The 25,889-nt window shown below is 38.8% G+C and overlaps 2 protein-coding genes across 2 annotated transcripts in view; one reads left to right on the top strand and one right to left on the bottom strand.

Moving 5' to 3' along the window:
• PIK3C2G (phosphatidylinositol-4-phosphate 3-kinase catalytic subunit type 2 gamma) overlaps positions 1 to 11,381 on the top strand; it is a 193,675-nt gene extending 182,294 nt beyond the window's left edge. Inside the window, exons 33-34 of the mRNA XM_088528461.1 lie at positions 5,735 to 5,860; positions 10,679 to 11,381. Coding sequence (XP_088384587.1) covers positions 5,735 to 5,860; positions 10,679 to 10,831 — 279 coding nt within the window. The 3' untranslated portion in view covers positions 10,832 to 11,381. The remainder of the gene's footprint in view (positions 1 to 5,734; positions 5,861 to 10,678) is intronic.
• Positions 11,382 to 13,597: 2,216 nt separating this feature from the next.
• PLCZ1 (phospholipase C zeta 1) overlaps positions 13,598 to 25,889 on the bottom strand; it is a 49,129-nt gene continuing 36,837 nt past the window's right edge. Inside the window, exons 10-13 of the mRNA XM_088528434.1 lie at positions 21,772 to 21,944; positions 18,730 to 18,862; positions 17,473 to 17,622; positions 13,598 to 13,784 (exon numbers count right to left, since the gene is read on the bottom strand). Coding sequence (XP_088384560.1) covers positions 13,702 to 13,784; positions 17,473 to 17,622; positions 18,730 to 18,862; positions 21,772 to 21,944 — 539 coding nt within the window. The 3' untranslated portion in view covers positions 13,598 to 13,701. The remainder of the gene's footprint in view (positions 13,785 to 17,472; positions 17,623 to 18,729; positions 18,863 to 21,771; positions 21,945 to 25,889) is intronic.

The raw sequence follows: 25,889 nt of genomic DNA, 5'->3' as shown, positions 1-25,889 counted from the left end.
TGAAGGGACCTCCTGCTTGGCAACGTTATTGTTTTACTGCTGATTATTTTCTCAAATCTCTAAACTTCAAATTAGCCCAGAGCCTGTTATCTTTGCTAAGGCAGGGGCTATATTTGTTAATTAAACTGCTGCTTACAAAGACAGGCTTTAGCCCTTTCCTGCTGCAGTCTGCAGGACTAGACTATGCCACTCAGAGAAAGTGAATTACATATGCACCCAAACTGGCGGCTCTTTCACCTTTCTTACGAGCCTCAATTTAGTCAGGTGGAGCTACTATTTTATACAGATCACGAGGGTGCAAGACTGATGTCTTTGGTGGATATTTTTTTCTAGTCATCCTTTATTGGATAATACTCAAATTTGTGTCATGTCTATATTTGGTATACAAATATTTTGCTTTCAAGTTGTGATTTTTTTCTAACCTTTTAATATAATAATAGATTTCCTAAATCTGTTAGGACATCTTAACAATAACAGTTATGGAATATTTTGTAGCTCTGTCGTCACTGTGTAAAACATAAATTCTCATGGAAGTGTATGTAAGAGAGAAAAAACAAGATGAGGTGAAGGATGCGAAAACTTAGTGATAGAACTACTGGACAATCTGAAGGTTGTGGGTTTTTCTCCCTTTTGGGGGAGTAGCTGAAATGGGAGCCTGCCTAAAGCCTGAAGAATTTTTCCTTGAAGAAGGGGAAGAGAGTAATGGAGGTTTTAAAATGTCCAATAAATTAATTTTGAAGGAAGAAAGCAAGTCGTTTGCGGAGGAGCAAAGGTGGCATTAGTAAATGCAAGTCACCTTTGATCATTTTTTTTTTCTGTCAAGATGACAGAAAATGAAAAATGGGGAGAAAGAGAACAGCAGCTGGACCTATCCAGTGTTCAGGAGCCACCACTGTTTTCCACCAGGACAAAAGGTGGGAAAATATTTGCATGTCTAAGACCAAGATGAACTTGACTCTGAACGATGAGTCACCTAAAAAGAAACTTTTCTGGCATTTGGGAAGAAATGAGTTTAAACAAGTGTTTCCATAAATTATCCCTGAAGTGTCCATTTGCCATCAAAAAATTGCCCTTAGAACTCATCTGAGCTCATGCTTATGCTAAACGGCATAGTTTAAAATATGGCAAATTCTGAAGAAGCAGTTAGGCCTTTTTTAATGTTAACAATGAATCCATCCTTAAGGAGAGTTTTGGATAGTTAGTAAAGATCAAGGGAGAAAAGTCATTAGGATAATGTAGTTCTTGTAGAAGAATTAATTGAATTTCATCCATTATTTCCCCACTATAGTTGATATATTTAAAATTGAATTACACCAGTCATTATTGTTCTGCATGCTTTTCTGTAAGTAAATATCAATACTCTTTTTGTTTTGGAGAACAAATTTGGAATGAATAATGGAACATAGCCATAACAGATATATCTCTGGATTAGTTTTTCAGTATTGAATTACAGGTGTGGAGGGAAGTAAGTCCCAAAGTATTATTTGCTTTCTCTCTCTCTCTCTTTTTCCCTCTCTCTCAAATATATTCAGCACTCATATTGCTTTAGAGGTAAATAACATTTCAGAAAGAAACTGTCTTTTAAAAAATATCTGTATAGACAATCATAACTCAGCTCCTTCAAAACATCAGCCATTGTCATAGTCAGGTAGGCAGGTAATTCTCCAAGAAAATCATATGGTAGTCACTTGTTTGGATTTGAAAAAAACACACAGTGTCAGCTTCCAAAATTCTACTAATTTCTTTTTTTTTTTTTTTTATCTCCAGATCAAAATCACTGAGGGGTTTGTGCATAGGAAAGCAATGGTATTTCTGTTGGCAACTTGGTATTATATTTTTGCAGGCCTATGCATTTTTTACAGCTTGAATTCATTTTCAAGTGTACACAACAGAAGAACGAAGGCTTTTGGTAAAACTGCACTCTAGAACATGCATTTAAATTAGGAGTAACTTCTTTGAAACATTTTCAAAAGTAATCTGTTTTCTTTACAGGAGACTTAGTCTACTCCTTTGGGCTTAGTGAAGTGACTGCAGATTTAAATATAAACAAAATTCAATGCTTGCTTAACCACAAACACATTCAAGCTGTAACAGTTTTGTAGAATGGTTAATGTGAAAAATGGCATTCCCAAAGGACCTTCTGGTTTTCATGTTGGCCTAGGCTATGGAAAGATATCAGTGATTTTTGATCCATTAATAACAGAAGATTTTCATGTTGGATTTCAGAACTGACTCTTAAGGCTCCTGGAAATCTTACTCTGTGTAAGTCTAGAAATGTTAAAATAATGAACCCATCAGAAAAAAATATTCTTTGCAGCAAATGAAACTAGCAGTTAGGTCAGATATTCTTCGTATTTATTTAATATATAATGTAAATCTGCCAATGCTCACCGAGTTAAGGGTGAAAGAATATTCAGTGTTTTTGCTTGGTAAATGTGACATTGTGGAATACAACCGAAGATTTCATATTTAGGAATAAAAAAATAACCTGATGTTTTCTCCATTCTTCTTCATTTAAACAGCTGTTCAAATCACATGTTAAAACCCTGACAAAGGACTAGTTTTCCCCCAGAATTCTCTTTTTCCTGTTATGTTAGTACAGAGGATCTGACCAAGTACAGCTCCTTCCATGGCAAGTGCAACTCTTGTCATAGGCAGATGTGACATGTCTGAAGGACTTTCAAAAGGGCATCTACAGAAAATGAGCTGGACTAGTCACACCAAGTAAAGAAGCTTAGAACTAGTGTAGCTGCCAGTCATATTATTATCCGATGCTCCACTGTTGTCCAGTATTCCTTGGCCTACCCAAAGCTCCAGCTGATTTATATATGCTCTTCCTCTAGAGTTTTGAATGATGGATTTGTGATAGGTGAGAACCTTTTAAAAGCTGGGTATTTCTTATAGATGTTTTGGGTCATGTTACCAGTTACAGAGGACAGTTAAGGAAACAAAGGTGTGACCTGGCTTGCAGAGTCCTTAGCAAGTACTCGCTGAAGCTCTTTAATCCCTTGATGGCATAACAGAGTCATTGCAGATGGAGGCTTGGGAGACTTGTAGAAATTTCGAGTTCGCCTGGCCAGTTTGTGTCTCTCGTCAAGGGAAGCTGAAGCAGAAATATATTACCTTAAAGTAGAAAAAAATCCCCTGACAGCCAGAGCTAAGATCTCTAGTTTGAATTCAGGTGGCTGCCCTTTAAACTGACTAACAGTTGTTCTGCTGATTGCGACTATTCATGAAAAGTGGCTTTGTTTTTAGTTCTGAAAGATCCCAGAGCAACTGCTCTGCCCTGAGTTTTCTTCTGTGAATTGCTAAAATATTCTCTTTTCTGCTATTCTTTCGTGACCCTTTCCTCCCACTCACCTCTTTGAACATGTAGCTAGCTGCATTCAAAGGGACGGCAAGGACTGAGGTTGCTCTCCACATTTCATATGCCCACAGCAGTGTGCCTTCCTTAAAATCAGGGAGGAGCTGGCTGGTGCAGGAAGATTTGTTGGCTGAAGGCTGGATAATATGCTGGAATCGTGACTAGGACACAAGGAGCAACTCAAAGGTGCAGCAAAGATTTTATCTGGCTTTTGTTTTTTTTGTTTGTTTTGTTTTTAGGGGGGGTTTTCCCCCAATTCGTAGCACTCCTCTTCAGATACCCAGGTCCTGTTGAGCAATCACACTGCCATCAGCTTGGCTTCCTCGCACTGCAGGTGACAGAGGCTGCCTGTTCCAGGTGCAGACTGCTGGGATAAAGCCTTAAATTGTACAGGACTCTCCCTGTGTTGCAGTGCTGTGCAATGCAGGGGGATGTGCAGATGGTGGAGATTCTTGTGCTGAGCTTCTGCTGAACACGAACAATGGCCTTTGTCATGACCCACCTCCTCTCTGCCCTTCTTTTCTAAAGAATGCTCCCCTTTGTCTCTGAAAGAACCTGAAAGAACCCAAATCTGCTGACCTTCATGGTACAGCATGAGCATTTTCCTTGAGAGGAAAAGAGCTTGATTGCAGAGAGGATCCTGGGAGCTTCAACTAATACTTTATGTTATATCTCCTTTTTGTTCCTGATTTTCAAGAGGTTGTTCAGTTTATTGTTATTTGTATTCCTTGATTGGTGTTTTAATATCCTTGTAGATCAACAGAGATGAACATTTATATAGATAGCATAAATCATAAATACTATGTTAACAATATATAGTACTCTGGCTAGGGAAATACCCGATAGTTTTGTTGACATTGAATGGTATTCCTGTTTTGGTAGGTCAATCCTGCTTATTTAAATCCTGTATGTATTTTAAATAAAAAATACTTTGGGGGAGCTTGGCTATAGCAAAATTAATTGTTCACACAGAGTGACAATATACAGTGATTTGAGGAGTATGTCCTTTAATGATGTAAAGGATAAGCCACAGCAATATTGAGCTATGCAGTTGACTACATCATCTGCCTTGAAGGATCATTTCAGATATCAGCGAGGAGAGATTTGATATGCAATAACTGGTTGCTCACACATACAACTGCTGTTTTTCTTCCCAGTAGCAGAGTTATTCATTGCTAGGACACCAGTTGTTTCTCCTTTCTCAAAGATATGTTGTTGATCCTGCCAGTAGAAAGTCCCTATTTCCAGTTATGTACTGTGAATAATCAAAACCTGAGAAATGACTTTGTTCAGGTGAAAATACAGTGGCAAGCATAAAAGCAACTGCCTGTATAATGATCTACGTTCATCTACTCAAACTATTTTAAAATCTCTCCTTTTTTTCTCTTTTGACTGCATTTTCATTTGCATTCTGTCTCTGGCTTGCTGGCAGAGAAACTTGCTGCCTAAAATGCTGATAATACTATTAAAATTGCTGACATTTTGATAAACACACGTGCTTTTATGTGCCATGTTTTGCTTTCTGATTGCACCTGTGTTACCAGCACAGAGGCTTCTGCTTCACTGTGAGCTAAGCACCAACTGACACATGTTCAGAGGATACCTGTTATTCATGGTTATATTTCTTGTATTTTCTTTTGAAGCCTCACATGCTACCAACCAGTGGGTTTTCTGAGTAACTGTAAGGTTGCTTTAGCAATAAGCTTACACCTATTCAGAAGTTATCCCAAAAACTGCACACTGGCAGCATTAGTTTATGATTGAGCCATGTTAATAGACTGGCTGTGATTAGGAATGACTACCGTAAACTGGAATATCAGGGATATCACAAGTAATCTTAACTGGAGTGGTAAAGAGAGCCGTGCGATGGGACACTCTGTTATTAGAAGATTCCTGCTGATACTGCTGCGGGAAACACTCCCGGGTCTCCAGGAGAAAAATCCTTCATGAAACACCCTTGGAAACAACCAGATCTCCCCAGCATCAGCACTTCCACTTAGGGGTTAACTCAGCAGGAGCTGTTGGCCCGAGTCCAGTTTCTCAGCACTGCTCTGGAAAATGGCAGGCCTAGGCTTTGTATCAGTTTATATCGAGTTAAAGCAGATTGATGCTTAAGGGATTTCCACTGCAACATAAAGTATTAAGGATAGGCACTTTTATTATTCCGCTTATTTTTTCTGATTCAATATGAAGCTGAAGTCTAAGAATTCCTGTTGTTTACTACATTACCACTCCAATTTAGCCAAGAGAGTACTGGGAATGTAATACATTTCTGTGTCTACTGAAAGTCTAGATTTCATTTGGTACCTCTTTATTTGTTTTGTTTGCTAGAACATAGACATTCATATTTATAACCCTTTTATTTTCCAGCGCCTCCCAGATGGCTCTGCCCCAAGCGCACATGCTGAATTTTATCTTTTACCAGATCCTGATGAGGTCACTCGCAGGAAAACAAGAGCAGTTCCAAAAAGCACTGACCCTACTTACAATGAAATTGTGAGTACTGTCCACTTTCCTCCGTCATTTCTTATTTGATTTTCCTTGTCCACTCTTGCAATGAAATACAGTGTTTAGAGCTGTTAGAGTGAGTACCATCGAACAGAACATCTCATAAGGTGGAGCGTAAATATGTACAGTTTTGCTTCTTTCTTTGAATTGAGAGTCTCTTTATGTTTCTCTTTAGCAAAGAGGTTAGATTATTCACACTCTTCAGTCTTATACCGTAATTATAGTTACACGTTAGACAGCTGAGCCCAAACATCAAAATGTAGATACTTTTTAATTCAATTTTTTATAATAACATAAGAAGTACTAAGTGAAAGGATCCTCTTATTCACATGCACATACAAAAATAGAAAACCAAATTGGTTTTCAGTGTCCTAAATAATAACATGTAATAAATAACCCAGCTCTTTTTGTGTCAAAATGTTAGCAGTTCACAGCCTATATAATTATTTCACTCACCACTGAAGTGCTGCCATCTCTGGGGTAAAAATAAACATTTGTACAGAGAGACATTTGCTACAAAATGGGAAGAGGCAAAGACTGTATTCTTTGGTACGGAGAGACAAGATTCAAGCAGTAGGTGGGACTGGAGATGAGAATTACTACATATAGAAAAACCTCCCAAGGATCTCAAAGCAATTTCCAAAAGCACTTTGAGCAAGCTTCAAAAGAGCAGGCGTGGAAAATATTAGCACTCCACCCTGTTTGGTAGATAAGGTATGCTGAAGGTTAGGTTAGTGAGCTGGCTCTGAGAGCTCTTATCTCCGAATTTCCCAATCCTGGGGTTTTAATAGCGCTTCTTCTTTTCCCACATCCAGTTGATTACAAAAGTTACCTACTTACCTCGCTAGCTTCCAGTGCAGCTGTAAGTAGGCTCCTCAAGGAGTATCGTTGCTAGCAGCTGAGACAGATTTCACTCCCTGTGATGCTGCAATGGAGTAAAAGCGAACTAAAAGCAAAGAGCTCTGATGTTATTTCCTTTTTTTTTGTAATCAGAGACTAGCAGAATAAGATTAGTTCAATGGGCCCCCCCAAAAAATTATTCTGGAACATCTGAAGGATATTCAAACACATGAAATATCATATGTTTATCTAATGTCATTAATTATAACAGATCCAAAATGGACCACGGATAAGGACCACGTAGCAATGCTAGAAGGCAGTTTTCTTTGTGATCATTTTTATACTATTCTGAGTGCAACAAACTCCGAAATCCTGTCTTGAGGCAGACATACTCAGTGGACAGGGATTCAGTTGTGGAGAAGGAAATAGGAGCATCCTTCTGCTGTTAAGAGAAATTCCACAAAATCTTCGGTATCTTTTACTCAAAACTCACAGCCTAATTCACAGATGCTCAGTCTGTTTTTACGGGGAACGCTAATCACAGCAGGGACATATGGTTCCGCTGAACTCGGACATTTCAGACCTGATGCTTGCGCTATTAGCAGCTCTGTTCTTCCATATGTGAGACCATTCTGTAGGCATTTTCTGACCAAGATTGGTAGACTGAGGCAGAAGAAGCCTCAGGGAAAACATCTAAAAATACGTCAGCTGTCTTTTAAGTTACTTACTGTCCAAAATGCTATGTACAGAAATGTACTAGCCTTTCCTTATGAGTTCATAAGTTTTTATTAAAGCCAAATGGCTTGAAGGAAGCTGTATATTAATTTCCCTCTGTGTTCAAGACTGAGAAAATTCTGAAATGTGCCTCTCTTGGGTGTTTTTCACTTTAGTTTTGTGCTTTTATTGCTTATAACTGCCTACAGCAAATTATCAACCTTGCAAAAGTGCTTTTATTTTTGTTTTTTAGCTCATGTGTATGAGAGTAACGATGAGAGGGTCCAGGAGGACTGACAGTAGAATGAACTATACTGAACGTTTTAGAGTTGCTTTTAACAAGCACTGCTTTTTTTTTTTCTCTTGTTTCTGTATTTGAATTTTGGAGTTTGTTGCATTCTTTTTGATATAACATTGCATTAAAAAGTGGCAACTGAGAAGAAGAGGAAGAAAATAATAGCATATTTGCATGTGGAAGATGGAAAGGAATAAATAAGAACTGCTCAGGAAGTCTCAGGCTAGATTAGTAAACTGTGAAAAATTAAAAACCAGAAGATGATTCTGAGTGATATAAAATTAAAAACCAGAAGACAACTCTGAGTGATTTTAGTTTAAACTCTCACCTTTAGAAATGTGAACAAGCAGCAGCAACTTTGGTCATAACGCGTGGCCATGAGGCACGCTGCAAGGCCTTGTCCTTGGTCAGTCCCTGAGCACCTGCATGGATGGAGCAACCCGCAGCAGGAGCGGGTCTCAAGGCTCAGACACCATTTCCCCGGAGAAGCCAGGGGGAGAGGGAATTGGATCCATCCTACCCCAGTGCAGGGGACAACTGTGGGCAAATGCCCCAGGGCCATGGGGCCTGTTACGGCCTTGGCAGCTGCCTTGGAGGAGTGGGGCCGCAGGCACCAACTGCCGGAGCCCCGGGAAGCCGGAGCGAGGGCCAGGAGGGAGCTGTGGCGGGAGCCCGAGCGGCTCCCTGCGGCCCCGAGCGTCAGGGCTGATCTGGGCAGTTTAACAGCAAGCCTAGGAGCCGTGCCATGGCTACATAAGGCGAAGCAACTGTCCCTCATTCGTGATTAAAATGTCATTAAATTCCTGTGGGTCAACGGTGCTGTTTCCCTTTGGTGCCAGGAACACCTGAAATGCAGGCCTAGCTCTTCCTCTCATTCCCATTTGGCCCCGTGCATTTCACCTCCCTTTAAACTCACTGGATAAATGGGAGGCAAATATTACTCCTAAACAACAATTTCAGGATTTATCTGGCCTGGTACAGAAATTTTGGCAGGCAGTATTTGTTCTATTCATGTAGCTATCTGAACTCAGTCTTCCTTCTGTGTCCGCATCCTGGTGATAGATAGGGTGTTTTGGCTGGATTTGCAATACCGCTTTAGAAACAGCGTGTTAGGATCAGCCGAAAGCAGCACCCACCCTGGACTGCCAAGCGTGTGGCCGATCAAAGCGTGGGGCCTCTTGGTGTCCCGTGACTGGGAGCTGCTCATCTCCCCAGCGCGCTGCTACCGCGATCCACCAGGCTGGAGATTTCATAGCACTTGCAGAGCACAGATGGGACTTCCATGGCAGAAGGGGCCATGGGGACGCCGTGCCTGGGACACAGTGCTCCAGCAATCCCAGCGCTGGCCCCTTCGCCCGTTCGTGCTGTGTGGGAGAACCAACAACTTCATGTCTGCCAGGTCCATCTGCGAACTTCAGAGCCACCCCAAGCAAGGAGCATTGCTGGGGCTGAGCCTTATAAAACTTAAGTACTTTTCCAATGCAGCTACATTAGGAAAAACATTTCCATCCATATAGATTTCAGATGAAATGTATTTCTCCTAACAAAGCTTTCCTTTGAGACCTAAAAGTAGCTAGTAGTGTTCTTCCACATTTTATCAACCAGTACGCAGAACACTCAGAAGCTTTTGATTAATGTGGAGATGGAAATACAGGTATCAATGCTGAATGCAGCCCCTTCTGGCTAGGCTATCCCTCCAGATTTTTTTATTTTAATTCAGAAAATATGACATTCACACTTCCTAATTAATCCCAGTGTGCTTTCATAGTATCAAGGTAATTTCAAGGATATTTTTTAAACCATAGGTCTTTGTAATTTTCTAAAGAGATGTTAAGCAAGGTGTCTCCTTTAATTTGAGCACAATTAACAGCAATTTGTGAGTAACAGAAACATCTTAATTCTGTCAGTTCCGCAGTCTCAAATTGGACTCAGTCTTGAAGATTCTCCACATTTACAACTTGTACTGAGTGGCCTGAAATACGTATCGTGTTTGCTATTTGATGTTTCCATTAAAGTTTGGAAGTATTTTTACAGTGGACACATTTGGATGCAGTTAGCAAGATGAGTTCAGAATCACACGTTGGGATATTTGCATTGAAATGGTACCATTTATGCGCACAATTTTCAAAGAAAAAAAATATTCTCTAACTTTTTGTGGGGGTTGTTTTTGATCTAGACCAATTATGAAGTCTCATGAGAGTCTTGGTGAAAAGAAGACTCATTTTTGCTTTGGCTTTTTTAATTTTAGTGAGTAGTGCAAGATTTAATCAGAGGCAAGTAGGGTACTGAGGAACAGTATTTTGACTTTCTTTGCACTGGTGTGCCTTTATGAGATGTATCAGTCCCTTGAGCACTACTAAGCAGGATGTCCCAAATACAAAATAAATATCTGCAAAGAAAATTGTGTACTTGGCATTAAAACAGTGTTCTTGCTTGTTTAATCTTCAGAGAAGAGCAATACAATATATGGAAGTATCTGCTATGGAAAGGTATTTCAACATTATAATAATCTATACTCCTCTAGAATTACCTATCTTGCAGTTTCATAGTTCTCTCCATGATATGTATCCTCCACCTGAATGTCTCCCTCCTAAAATCAACAGTATCCTGGTGGACTTCATGAAGGATCTGGAATTTCTTCACATTTGAGTTCAAAATCTTTTTTTTTTTTTTTCCACAAGCTTTGCAAATATGGGTTTTGAATTTATTTACAAGCACTCAGTAATCAGCCTAAACAGGCAGAAGCTTTTCTGTTTAAACTACATGAAGTCAAACATATTTCTAAGGTAAATGCACTAATTTGGCTCACAGGTAATGGTTTACAGTTCTGGAGGACAGTTTAAAGCAGTTACTGGAAAGTTGTAATACATATCCTGAATGATATATGAGAGTGTTTTACCCATCAAATAGATTCGCATATGCAAAGGCTTTTTGTGTTTCTCTGTGTATAATTGCAGGTTGTATATGACACAGTCAGAGAGCTCAAAGGACGTGTCCTGAAGCTTGTTGTGAAAAGCAAAGGAGCTTTTGTGGGAGCCGTTAACATCCAGCTGAGCAGTGTCCAGCTAAATGAAGAAAAGTGGTACCCACTGGGAAACAGTATAATTTAAATGTTGTCTAAGATAATTCAGTTATTTATCCACTAATGTTTCTTTCTCCCATTTCCCATGGTACATTTTGTCTCTGTTGCCCTTGAGAATTTGCAGTCTTCCACTGATCATGTCTTAATATTTCTAATCGTAAGGCAATTTTCTTAAAATTTCTTCCATCATCTTGCAACATGTTTCTGTTAGTGTGGGTAACAAAAAATCACATGCTGAGAATTTGCAGCAGCATGCAGGACATTTTTATGACAATAATGAAGTATTTTTGTTTTTTTATTTTTTATTAAACACTACTGTAAAAATATTGGTATTCTATATAGATCAAGCTGTGTATCACAGCCTAATCCTAAACCTGTTTGAGTTAGTGCCAATCTCTGCACTGACTCTGTTTCAAAGCACTGCTGGAGATGGTGTAACTTAGCAGAGGTCACTATGACTTGCTGCATATTCTGGATTTTCCAGAGTCCATAGCATGATTCCCCAGGTGCCAATACATTTCAAACAGTTCTAACGTATTTCATATTAAATGTTACACAATCAATATTTTCTTAAAGGAACTTGAAAGGGAAAACTTGCACTTTAAACATTTTGTGCAGTATGTGTTGGTTTACTTTTGACTGTTAATACAACTTTCAATCCAGGATTTTCATTTAACAGTAAAATACTTCATCATTTCTTTTATTCTGACATGCAAGAAGCAGATACAAATGTTCATTTTGGGGGGAGAAAAAGGGGAGGGGGAGGTTAATACTAATGAATAAATAAACCACGTTGAATGTAAAGTTTCAGCATAGCATTTATTTGAGATCACACTATAGGGAATCTTTGTTCACTAATCCTACTTCATTGCATAGACACGTGCTTGGGGAAACCCGTCCATATATCCATGGAGGGTTACAAAGGTGTAGATAAACACACATGTTAAACAGGGAACACGAGTGGTATCTTTGAGTTCACTGGGACTAATCATGGGCTCTGTTCTTCAGAGCATTTTTATATATGTGAATGAACTGTCCGTTAGTGCCATACACACAGTTGAGCTGTCTAGAATCAAGCGCACATTTTTAGTGCACAGGAGCCATGTTCACTTGAGATCTGACCTGCTGCAAAACCTTAAGCTACCATATACCGAGTAGGTCTGACATTTGTCCTGCCAGGTGGAAAAGCAGTGAACAGAGGGATAATAATGCCTGAGGCAAAGATAACTGCTGCCTTCTTCCTAAGGACACTCACAAATCAGATGTTGGAGGGTAATGCTGTATGAAGTTCCTCAAGTGGCACTGGGAGTGTAGTTCAGGAATCCAAATAAACTGGAGTTTATTTGGAGGCCAAACCAATTGCCTATGTCACTTAGTTAGTTTGGCTCCCAGAACAGATATTGCTTGCAGAGATTAAATACCTCCTCAGTAAAAGGAGGTTGGGGAAACCCTTCTGGCCTAGTATTGTTAGGATTTTCAGAGCTAAAAAAAATGCTACAAAATATTTGTCCCATGTAAAAGATACTGACTAGCATTCAGCTATAGTCAGTACAGAGATCAACAAGTCTAACATTTTAGATTATGGTCATTCCAGGGTAAACAAACTGATTTGCCACTTCAAGCACAGAAAACCTTGTGCTCATCTTACAACGTTATCAGATTACCTGACCTTACAGTTTGATATTGATTTCAGATTATTCGTAGTCTCCTGTCTTGGTTTCTGTATTAAAACTTAAATGCAATTTTCTAATAGTGTTTTCCTGTGACATTTTCTAATCATTGTTTACAGCATGCCCTGATTTTCCACCTAGGAACAACACGCTTTCTTTTTTTTTTTTTTTTTTATGAAGGATATGTGACTAAAATAGCATTAAAATATAGGATTATCAGAACTGTCTGCCAACACAAGCAGTACTGCTAGATATTGCAGAAATCAATAAATGAAAAGTCTCTTGAAAAAAATGCATGTGTGAGTAGCACGTCTGCAGTTAACTGTGTGGATACGCTCCTGTGGAAGCTCAACAATACTTAGTTTTCCAAGGAAGGTAGGAAATTTCTGTCTTATGTACAAGGTAGTTATGTCAGGCATGAAGTTGCCCTGAGAAACCTTAAATCACAGAATTTACCCCTGCATTTTCTACACTGGTTCTTCTAGTCCACCTCAAAGCTGCCCATTATGTTCCCTATTTATTGAGCTGACAGGAAGGTGTATCCCAAGCTCCCTGCTGCTATGAGGAACAGAGCCCCGTACAAATCACCTCATGACTTACTTATCTATCTTTAACAGTAGGACGCTCAAGACTAGGCTGAGAAAAAGTACCAAGAGCACCTGTCATGTTAAGGAGCTATTTCCCTCAAGACTGTTCTTTTTTGAAGGTAGCAAAATTAAAACGGAAATTAATTCGTTATCTCCCAATCAAAAGCTGTCATTATTATGAATTTAAAGGGTAAATTGTACATGCCATTTTCTTCCATTTCTTTGAAAAGACTGATTGTACAATCATTAAAGCTTTTGCTCAGTATAACTAAAAAAAATCACTGTAACATGGTCATAATTTTTCAATATTGTATCATAAATATTAAACCATTATTCTCATTCAGTAATTAATCATAATTTTGCAATTAGCTTCAAATAAAACTATTAACTGAATTCAACAAAACCTCCTCAAAAAGTTCCATCCTTCTGAATCATTCCTAAGTTACAGTAGGGCTGAATTCTGGAGCCATTACTTCTTTAGGGTCCCATTTACTCACACGAGAAGTCCCAATATCTTAATAAAATCCCTGGGAACAAACAGGGCACCCTGGAAATCAGACCACGGGGTTGTTGCGAGCCTTGTGATGTCTGCTTTATTGAGCAGGGTGGTGCTTCGAACCTACTGCTACGGCGGAGCCTCCTTAGTAGTACCAGATGTTAACAAACAGCGATGCGGGATCCAGGCTGTCACCAGCTTTGGAATACAGAGGAATGTTACGGTAACCTGGAAATACAACGGTACTCAGTTAGTATGTTAACCACAAGTGCGGAGCTGCTGACGGAGCCCTGTCTCCGTATGATGGAGTTAGCTCCGTCAGTACATACCTAATCTACTGTGCAAATAAAGCACTGTATATGATTCTCCAAGTAACACTCAAACTGAAATCAAGGGGAGCCCCAAGACCATATTGTTTTTCTCCTGTAAATATACAGTAATTCAAATCTGGCATTTTTGGACAGAGAAACTCCCATTAGAAATTTCCTTTTAGGGTGTTCCTGGTTTTCACACTGAAGACTTCTATCCCAGTTTTAGGATTAGGGAAGCACACATTTTAATATCCAGAAAGCTGTGTTGCACACACTCTTCTCATAGCACCTCCAATTAAATAACTTGTGACTCAACAGGGTTCTTTTGGGAAAAGAACCATTCTACAGTTTTCCTGGGAAACGAAAAAGAAAAAAAAAATCAGTGTTGCAGCAGTAACACACTGTTCTCCTGAAGCATAAAAACCCATGTAGTTTGAGATTGTCTTCTCACCATGACCTCTTGTTAAAGATCTTTTTCATGGAAGCTTGTTTCGCAGTATCAGAGGGATGGCATGATTCAGAAGCTATAAATGCATCTGGAGACCTGAAGTGCTTGGGAAAGCCATATTTCTAAATTTCACCCTAAATTAACTTACTTCTTTGAAAGCAAAACACATTCCCTCCCCAACCCAAAACCTTTATTGCTTTGTAAAACTGTAAGATGGCCATATTGCATAATATTAAACAATATAAAAAACTGGCAAATAAATAAATTAATTAATATTTTCTGTATTTTATCTATGTATATGTAGCTGCAGTCATTTGAATATCTGTTATGAGTATCTGTGTTCATAGCTAATGTTTTCAAAACTCTTCTTTAAATGCAATCTGTGGGGGTGTCATTTGGGTTTGGATTATCTTTTTTTTTTTCTTTTTTTGACCAACATGAAAGCCCAGCTGGCACCTAAGGTTCAGCTGCTGGACAACGGACATTAAAAGTGAGAAAACCAGCTCCTGCTTAGCCCACAAGACCCGTGAGTGCCTTCGCTTTCCTCAGCTCACTGGTTTAGTCTTGTGGGCTTATTCTGAGCACACTGGCCAAATTGGATTCCCTATTGCAGCCGGTAGCGGCCATCTTTTCTTTCAAGTTAGAGTGCAGGAGGTAACATGCATCAGGAATCAACTAGGGAATATTCACACGGCATGTGGAAGACTTCATTTATTTCCTGTCCCACGACTAATCCTCATATCCAAGGACTGTGTTCTAACCTCTAGCTGTATGGTATTCTACAAAGTGTCATCACAGAATCACAGAGTGGTTGAGGTTGGAAGGGGCCTCTAGAGACCATCTAGTCCAACCCCCTGCTCCAGCAGGGACACCTGGAGCATGTGGCACTGGGTGGCATTCAAGCGGGTTTGGAAGATCTCCAGAGAAGGAGACTCCACAGGCTCTCTGGGCAGCCTGTGCCAGGGCTCGGTCACCCTCACAGGAAAGTTCTTCCTCACATGGAGATGGAACTTCCTGTGTTTCAATTTGTACCCATTACCCCTAATTCTATTGCTAGCCACTACCAAGAAGAAAAAACTTCTTCCTTTCTATTAATATTGTTCCGATGTGTATGAAATAATTAACTATTCAGTGACTCAGTGATAACATATGCATGTGGGACATGGGATGTGTGAATTCTTGTTCTGTTAATTAAGGTTTTATAAAATAAAGTCATAGAGATAGATGGGGCCTGTAACCCAGCCCCCTTCTCTAGTCTTTAGCCTCACAACTAGCAAATTATTCTCATTTTCAGCTCCCTTTTCAGTGTAGCTGCTTAATCATTGCATGAAAATGAAATGCTGCTGGAGGTGGGCAGCAAGCAGCCTTCCTCAGGGCAATCTACAGCTGAGTGATGGAGAGGCAGCTGGGAGAGGGAGGAAAGTGAAGATATAAATTTGAATCCTTTCCACGGAGAGTGCAGGGGAGGGTGGCAACGGCAAAACTTTGTGCTGCTACCTGTCAAAACCAAAAACAAACAAACAAGAGAGAAATGTAAGCACTGCTCAGCATGGAAGGATGAGCTTAAGCAGCCTGCCCTCAGGGGAAACCTCAGGGAGGTGGATCCTGGTCCTAGAGTGGAGAATGAGGTGTCAAAGCCCTGAAGAGGGACAGGATTTAAGTCACGACTCCCTCCTTAGTATTTTGCCTTAGACAGTTCTCAGAAATACAGGCTGTTGAGAATCCTGTTGTAAGAGAAACTATATATTCGCTTCTCAATATTTTTGGAGCACAGGCACCTAAGGCAAAATTGTGGTTCCAACCTGGGAATCCAGAGGTCTCAATGTTAAGTGTAACCATGAATTTTGAAAATAGCTGTCAACTTGTTTCTTAACAGCATTTCATTTATGCCTCTGGGTAGCTTAATGACATTTAGATTTTCTTTTGTGTATTAAGGGGGCGAGCAATTTGCTTGGCACTGTTTATTGCATCTACACTCATTTCTTAATGTTTTAAAATCACTGCACTCAAAATCTGTAGTGTATGATCTGCATTCTCTTACATTTCCAAAATGTAAAATCATCATTGGTGACCCAAATTAAACTATACAGGCACACTAGAAATGCACTGAAAAAATCTACTAATAAATAAGACCAAAATGATGGTTTTGCAAACATATTTAAGCCATAATATCTGCTATTTAAAGTTATCTCAGATATCAGGGAGAGGGTTATTTTCACAAAACATACAAACAAAAGGAAGATGAAGAGTGATCAATGTAAAGATTTATGTTGGAGAGAGGCAAGTGCTTTAAGAGCTAAGTCTTAAAGTCTTTGTTCCTGTGTAACTCTTCTGCTTCCAGAAAGAACTACAAACAGCTTTATGTTTTCAGAACCTGGAAGGAAAAAGCCATTAAAAACCCGTTAAGCTTAATAAAAAAAGAAAGCACAGTGCCATTGCCAGCCTTGACTTTTTGCCTTCACATCTTCATTCACTAATAAAAGTTGGTTCTGCTTGTTTTGTCAGAAATAGCTTTGCAAAGTCAATATAGTAAACAAGCATTTTACACAAGCCTTTCTCCTTGGCCTACTGACTTCTGTGTCTGCTCTTTGCTGCTCAGCCTGTTAATGTGTGAGATTAATCCAGGAGCTATACTGGTGCAATAGAAGAAATACTACCAGTATAACAATGTAAATATTTTGCTTATTTTTAATTCTTTCTCTGCTCTGGAAAGTTGTGGACAGGTAGTATGGGGGGTTTGTGGGTTCTTTCTCACTTCCGACTTGTGTGGTTACTTGGGCCCGACTGTGTAGCAAGCATCCCAAACTCCTGCCGTTGTAGTGTTTTTGGCTAATGGCTGTTCTTGCTTCTAGTAGGAACAAGCTGAAATACCGTCTGATCTCTCTGCTTGGAAGGTGAGTGGGGGAATGCTGCAGTAGGAATAATTAATGGTCATTAATATTCTTTCGATTTCTGTACTGTGGATTTGCATTCAGAGACTACAATGACTTAAAAATACAAAGAGTGCAATTTTTACCTATTGTTATACATAATGCAGAGCTACTTGCAGGAAATGAGCATAATGCTGTACTCCATCCATACTACAGCAAAGATAAAAGCCCACATTGTTGCAGATTACTGTGTGCTATTATATGTGGCTCACTCACAAGGATATTACCTTTGCTCAGGCTCTGCACTGGCAAAGTGTATTGGCCAAGGAATTCATTTCCAGCTAGAGATACCTGATCTTCCACATTGAAGCGTATCAGTGCCAGCTCAGGCACTTGGACAGTAAATGTAAAAGTTTCGTTCCATCTGGGGTTCAAAGCTGATGAAAAGAGAAAAGGCACACATCAAAATGGCATTTCTTTTTTTTTAATTATTGCTTAATATCAGCTATCACTAGCCTGAAAAAAGAAAAGGATGCTTTCTTTTTCCCTAAGTTTCTGTGCCCACAAAAATAAATGGTAAAGCTCCCACTAATTGCAGTATAGCTCAAATCTGTTGTACAGATTATGGAGTAAAAGCAGTTAAAGAGAAGTTCTGAGACTGAAGACAGCATAGGTAGGTCGGGACATGCTTGCACTAGGCATGTCAGCCCTTTCTAAGGATTTCCATGCATTAGCTAGACAGTAGTGTAAATCAAAAGCATAAGAAACTTGGTAACTTCTCTCTGAAGAGAGCAAAATGGGACGGTGACATCAGATTCAGAATCAATTCAGTTTCATGTTTTTGCAGAAGTTTCTCTTTTTACAGTGTTAGAAATGAGGTAGAAGCTAAATAAATTCAGTTACAAATTACTTGACTAACAACAAACAAGGAACAAAATGAGGATTTGGAACAAGAGGGGCCACTTTGTCCTAAAAAAAACTATTTATATAGAGAGAAATAGGAATTTCAAATTAAAACAGGAATTAAAACATGAGCCATCTACAAAAAGGAGAAAAGAAAAATAGAAGACAGAGGCCCAGAAGAAGGGAGATTGAAGACAACCTTTAGGCTGAGCTATCAAGGAGGTAAAGATAAAGCTAAAGGTAAGAAGATGCTTGAAGACAAGTGTAAAGATCATGCACTTTGTCTCTCAAGCAATTAAGGGGCTGATCTTACTAGAAACCTCATACAGGAGCTAAGTGGAAAAGTCACAGAAATTTCACTACAAAACTCCTTTATCTATTTTATTGATGAGTAACAATAATGCATCTCCTCTTCCTTCAGAAGAGAGCTACTCCACAAGAGAGTTTGTGCTTCCTTCCTGCTGCTCTACAAAAATGGCACATAGCATGCAGTGCTGCTACAACTTCTATGCAAAAAGGTCCCAAATCCACAGAGAAATAATTGCAGCCTCCACATAACAGCTTTGGGGGAAGGAAAAACATGGTTATTTCACATGAAACATTGTCTTTTGTTCAGTTACTAGGATAAGACTGATGCTCACCGTTGCCTTTAACAACACTAGATTGTTTTTTTGTTTGATCTTCTGGCACACCATAAATTTCTATGTGCACTAAAGGGTCAGCTTTGTTACTCTTCGATAGATTGCTGCGTGGCAACTGATAACCACTGATGAGCTGGAAAATGAGAGTTGCAATGGAATGACATAATTCTAAAAATGGTCTGTACATAGTAGCCAAAAAACTACAGGAAGCATGTACCACCTATAAAAATTGTTATAAAAATACATACTAAATCTATTTTTATATACAATAAACATATAAATATACATAATAAATATAGACAATACATTGCTTATAAACACACAGTGAAATTAAGAATAGGCTACTTCCCATTTAATTTGATTCTTAGCTAACTGGATGTCACTATGTTTTAAATAATAATTTTAAATTGAAGCATTTTTGCATGATAACAAGCCATAAAAATGACATTGGGTTAATATACAAAATAAAAATATCTAAGGAATCAGACTAATGATTTTCATTTTCTGAGAAGCTTGCAAATTTCTATTAAGGCCGTATCTAGTGGACCAGCATTAACATCTAGAGTGGCATCAACATTGTCTTACAACCTAGGTAGCCGGGTTCCTTACCCATGTTCCTTCTCTTTCAAAGTCAAACATAAAAAATCAGCATTTAGTAGGCACCCTGATGTTTTTCTCCTTAATTTAGCTGGAATTTTTGCCTCAGGCGACCTGGTGTTCTGGCAGCAGGTCTAACAAAGGATTTGTGATGGTCATGGCTTTGTCTGTGCTCTAGCTATATTTTGGTACACCTAGGAAATAGGGGTGCACCTATTTAGGAAACAAGTACACCTAGGATAAGCATCCTTTCCTAGGTAAATGCAGGAATCTCTGTTACAGACTGTAACAGAGTATCGAGTGTATGGAGAGAGCTAAGTAAGTCTTCAGGCTTTGGCAGAACATGTGGGTTTTCTGGTCCAAATTTCAGAACTTAATTTTAAAACTCATGATACAGATTCTAGTCAACCATGTCGATATCTAAAAAGTCAAAGCCACAGATTACAGCTTGTGCTTAGATGTTTCCTTTAACACCTTTCTCCAAGGAAAATTGTAGCCCGACAGATTCAAAGCCAGTGGCCCAGCAAACCCTGGTGCTGCCTATCTTTCCTGGAAAATAGCTGTTATTCTCATGAGAAAAACTTTGCAAGCCACAAGCACTGACAGACTGCCCACTTAGCACCAGGGGCTTCCTTTGACATCTGAATGTCATGGCCAAAATGCAGCCACGTGGGCCAAGGGCTGCCTCCCGGTCCTGCTTCTTTGCTTCCTTCCTGCCCGTGCTCAGCTCCACGCTCCGGGTAGGAGCTGAGCGAGCTGCTTTCAGCCTGCTCTGACCTACATCCATAAGTGGATGCCAAACATTTGTAGAAGCCAAGGTGAAACAGAGAAAGAGAGAGGAGAAAATAACATGCTGAGCTCAGAAGTTTCCGTATAAATTACCTTGCATATTTGTGTTTCGGAGGCTATACTCTCTTCCTACTGAGGAGAATTAAGGGCACATCAGAAAAGAGGGCTATTGGATTCTGAAAAATCAGTCCAAGAGTGATTTTCTATTCACCTATAATCCTCTCCATAATGAGCTACTCATTCAGATTCAGTAGGAGAGACTTTTGACCCCCAGATGTTTTATGTGTTTGGCCTCTAACTGAAAACTAATCTCTCCCTTCAACAAGCTAGCAACTCTTCTTTAGCAGAAATTGTTTTTCCTTTAAATCCTCTTCCTGAATTTTGCCTTTCACCACCATCTCCTGTTTTTTGCTGCCAACCCTATAGTCCAGCCGCCAGCCAGGCGGATGCCACTGCTGCCCTGGAGCCTGCCCTGTCCTGCCTGTCCTTCCCAGCCACGTCGTCAGCCTCAAAAGCTGCCTTTCTCTTTTCCAGAATCTTCCAAGCTCAAACATTTCCTTTCCTTAGTTAATCATTTTGCCTCTCTCCTGGGATTTTTCCTTGGAAAATGATTTTTTTTTTCTTCCCAGAAAAAAATCTGGGATTTTTCCTTGTTTTTAATCACCCCAACCTTATATAAATAAAGGCTAAAATAACTAATGTGTAGTCATGGATGCTTGAAATGACCTGTTTATGTCTACTGAGCGATTGGTGTGCTCACTGTAAGGAAACGAAAAAGTTCTGGATAAGGTGCACATGTGGTGTAAGCATTTTATAATTACTACTGTTTCAGTCCCCTAATTTATTTCTGTGAAAGAAATCAAATATCAATTATACACTGATGTTATGCTAGTTAAATAGCATTACGCAAGCAGTATACTATGTGATCACACATAGCATTTTTCATTGGGAAAAGGTAGTTTTCTAACTACCGAAAAATTGTAAAATACCTACTTGATCAAAAAACAGCGTTTTGCTAAACCATTATTTTTAGGTGACATCTATTTCTAATATTTATAAGAATTAAGCAAGATTTGAAGTTTTTAATATATTTTAAGATGATGAATAGATTTTATGTATGTGTAAGAAGATAATTATCTTATAAAAAGTATAAAGTTTGTTGTCATATCTTTACACATTTGCCTTTATCAATTAGTATTATCATAGCACAATATGTTGCTAATACTTGAATAGCATCAAAACTGCACATTCAAAGACTGAAAGTTTTCATATAGTTCAGTTCCTGCAACTATAGCTCACACATGCCCTTTTGTGACATTTGTGACTCAATACCAGCTGCATTTTTATTTGCATATACTGCAAAAATAATGTTTTTTTTTAGAAACTCTTATAACTTCTGAACTAATACTTCCTTAAAAAAATGAGTAAATTACAAAATGAAAACCAGTGAAGCAGCAGTACATACTCTGTGAGAGTGCTATACCTCTCATCCAGTACTATAAGTAAGTGGCTCAGAAATCAAAATTAGCCTTTTCAGCAAACAGGAATAAGGCTAAAATGAGATGTCAGTAATAGGTAAACTAATAGGTCTGAACTACCTGTAGGCAGTTTGTATGCAAATTTTATGTAACAAATCAGTAATTTATCCAAACTTACCCTTATCGAAAGAGCCACTGGAGTACCTTCTCCTGTCACTTTGTGTGGGTTAAATGTTGAACTGAGATTTCTCAAGAATTCTGGCTTTAGAATATAGCCACAACCGCCATTATCTAGGAACTTTCCATTTTGCAACTCCATTGGTACTCCAGGTGTCTGGAAATTTAAGGCCACTGCAAAAAAAAAAAAAAAAAGAAGAAGAAGAAGAAGAATAGTACAATTTTCATATTTCCATATTATATTTCATATTTTATATTTCACACCTAATGATTTATAAAATCATTATTGTCATCCTTGACAGTAGTCATAAAAGCAAAAGTATAATTGATTAATCTTTCTTCTCATATATAGAATACTATATTTTCACCTAAATTTACCAATATCCAATAATATTCTATATTCATGTACAAAAGCAAGTGTGCTATTTAGAAATGAATATATACCACATTTTAATAATTATCCCATAGATTTTCTATATTGCAATGTGCACAATCTTTTCCCTTTTTCTTATATATTAGACTTGGGAGAATATGAAATAAGAAAACTTTTTTTAGCCATGAGGACTAAATTCCTGGGCTAGTTTCTCTACTGCAATAAAATCCTTGACCTGAACCCACTTTGAAAGTTCTGCTATGGAAGGGAAACCCATGGGTTTCTAGCTAACATTAGTGATGGTACAGAATTCATCACAGATATGTCACCAAGAAGATCAAGAAGCTTTAGGTTAGAATTACAATATTGAGTGCAAATATATAGGAGCTTATTGAATTAGAAGCTGCTTTAAATCTATTCTTAAATTTACGTGCACAAACACTTCCTTCAAGTTTCATCCTGCAATACTGATGTTTATTGCTAGAATACACCACACACTGTGTCCTTTCCTTGGCAACTCAAAACATTTTTGGTTTGCTGCAGCAGCGATAATAAAATAGCACACTTCTCATCAACAGGATATTGTAATTCATGAGATAAAGTCAACACAGCAATACACCAGCTTAATGAAAATTTCCCCTATTCCAGTACATTGGAGTTTCCTGTCACATTCAGAATAGAATATGCACAAGTCAAAGCAGTAAAGTGATAACATAACTTGTATTAAATAAAAAATGATAAAAAGTGATTTACTTGATGGCTTGACAGGAAGAAAAGGAGGACTTTAAGTAGTACAAGTGGCTCCTAATACTAGTTCAGGAAAGAGGACTTCATTACATGTTCCTACAAGTTAATATAAACCTATTGAATGAACATGTGATAGAATTCAGAAGTCCTTATCTCATGGAGGAAAAGCATGGAATTCGGATCCTTTTCACTGCAAAAATTCCTTGTTCCTTCATTGCTTTGATAACCCGTTTTAAATTTCCATAGTAAAAAGGCACAAATACTAACAAATCTGTAGAGTGAAGCAGCTGGTACTAAGGACCGAGTGTCTGTACTACATGTATTTAGTAGAGTTACATCATTTGTACTGCCCACTGCACCCAATAAAGTTTTGTTGGCGACTCTTAATAGCGTAAGTAAGTACTCCCTGGGTTTATTTTTGGCAGTGGTTCATACTTTGTTTGCATGACTCAACACACCAACCAGAAACAGGCCTAAATCATATGGTGCCATATGATTGGCAAGGGCAAGGGAAGTATCTAATCCATCGAGCCAAGCAGTTCAGTGAATGCTATGGAGCTGCAGCTCTGAAGGGCTCTTTGAAACCTCAGGCCTGGCTCAGGTAACCTCAGACCTTTGCAGCTGACTTAAACTCTCTCTGCAGCCTGCAGATATTTCCCAAACCACACTTTGGGAACAAGTTAGATAAAGAATATATCTGTATTTAGGGGAGAAAAAAAAAAAAAAGTAGTGGCTTCAGATAGCAGCAAAAGTAACATAAATGTATTTGTAGCTTCTGTATGATGAAACGAATTACATGATTGCACATAATGAGCCTGTTGCTAAATTTGCCGAGCGCCATAGGCCACTAAGCAGAAAAATCTGATTTAACAACAGAAACAAGCAAAACAGAACAAGTTGCAGTGTATCTTATTAGGAAAATTAATTTTGCAATGCAAGTGAAGGGAAATGCTATTATGGGTTGATATTTTTAAACACCAAGGCTGTATTTTACTTAATATAATTTTACCTTAGAACAAGTTAGAAACACCCTGAATAGTACTATTGATTTGCCTACTGAGTTTCAGATACAGCAAGATGTAACCGGGGTAAATAAATATAAGATTTTTCATTGTTCTCTCTGAGATGCATACCTCTACAACAACTACTATTTGCAGGACTCCTAGCTGCCTTAGATCTCCCAGAACAATACTCTACGATACACTAACAAACCATAGTTTTTCATTTAATCAACAGCAATTTTAATCCATAAACTTCTTGAGAAATGGCAAAGTCCCTAAACAAAAAGTTCCGGTGTTTTCCAGTTTCTAGCAGACTCATCTCAGTGACATCCTTCTGCAAGGAAGACTGAATTTCAATGCAATATTTCATGTTAGTTTTGCTAACTTCAAGAGCAGAGCTTTCTGTTACATGCCTTGTACTGATTTATGAAATGGTAGAAATTCTTAATAAATGTGTGAGGAGAGCTTTAAACCTCTGATTTATTTTGGAAAGAAGCCCAAATATGCTTAATAGTTTATAATCTTAAGATATGTGTCACTGGAAAGAATAGGACAGCCACCTGATGTTTAACATTGTGTAAGTTAAACTTTCTCCTCAGTCTTGATACTGGCGTAAGAACTGAAACAGCACAATATGGACTTGAGAGACAACCTGAGCAAAAGACTTTTTTCCATGTGATCCCGACACCAGAAGCTCCTCTTCTCCAGGTCTTTCTGGAGCCATGAGGCTAATCTTGAGTTCAGAATATTTAACACTCGTGTCTTCTTTCAAAGTGTCAAAGCTGCAGTGGTGATCCTGGTGGTGAGGAGTGTTGTGTTAAAGCTACATAGCAAATACTAGTTAGGGAATAACCTAGCTCCAAAGAGGTAAATGACCTAGCTGCTTAATGGACAGAGTAGGCCTGTCCGAAACAGAGGCCTGTTTTAGCCCACATCTCTGTATCACAAGCAGCAAATTGCAGAACCAAATACAAGCTAAGTATTCAAATGTAGTAACTTCCCTGAGCACTACCATTCAAGAAGCAGGTGTTTATAGTGTGATTAAGATTTTGAAAACAAAAAGTGAACACTGGGATTCCAAGATTCGTAAGTGACTGTGATTTGAAGGTAGTCAAGGAAAAATGCATGTCTGTGATACTGCCTTAAAAAAAGTCCCTCTATCAGGATGTTTTAATATTCTTTTTTTTTTTCCTGGTACTGCTAGCTACATTACGACCTCAAAGTTTAATATATTTTCTGCATTTAAAAAGGAAGAATTTTAAATGAATAAGCATACATTTATCCCTGATTTTCTCTAAAATGAGCTAGTTAATTGCATTTTGTGCCATTTAAAATCCATCTCAGAATGTTTGAATTCTAAATAAGCTCTAAGAATATCATTTGCAAAGGCACTCAGTGCTGATGGGCCTGTCTCTGGACTTTACTTCACCCATTCCGGTTTAAAGAGGCACAGATCACACTTCAAAGCTTTTGCTCAGGCTTCTTGCTGTCCTCTCAGCTCTCTCCAGTCTGCCTGTGATCTTAAAGTGGGCTGCTCATGATGGATTGGGTACTCCAGATGAAGAGTCACTAGAGACAGGTATGCAGAAAACCAGCTACTATGCCTTACACGTCGAAAACTTGAACTGAATTCAGGACCCTCATCCTAATGAAGCAGATTATTTTGTCATTGCTTATGGGCTCATTTATGAGACTGCATCTGAAGATACCCCATTTATCCCATATTAGCGCACTCAGCCGCGCGCAGAGTGCAGATCTGCTCTCCTGCTGTCTAGATCTCAGTTACAGCCTTTATGCCCAAATTTGCAGAAAATAATTCAGAAATCCTTACGTGACTGTCTAGTCCACATTTCCAAAAGTAATGCAGGTGGCTCTTAAAAGATTTCATCCCCAGCCTGAATACACTGCATGCTAAGTGAATGTGAGATGGCTCATAATGCCGGTGGAAGGGGAGGACATTCAGCCATCACATGAGTTTGAAGCCACCTGAAGACATCT

This window comes from Tinamus guttatus, unplaced genomic scaffold (assembly GCF_059628265.1).
Source record: "Tinamus guttatus ecotype Peru unplaced genomic scaffold, ASM5962826v1 Tinamus_guttatus_pri_ptg000308l, whole genome shotgun sequence".
Lineage (NCBI taxonomy): Eukaryota > Metazoa > Chordata > Aves > Tinamiformes > Tinamidae > Tinamus > Tinamus guttatus.
This window is presented reverse-complemented; position numbering and strand designations above follow the sequence as displayed.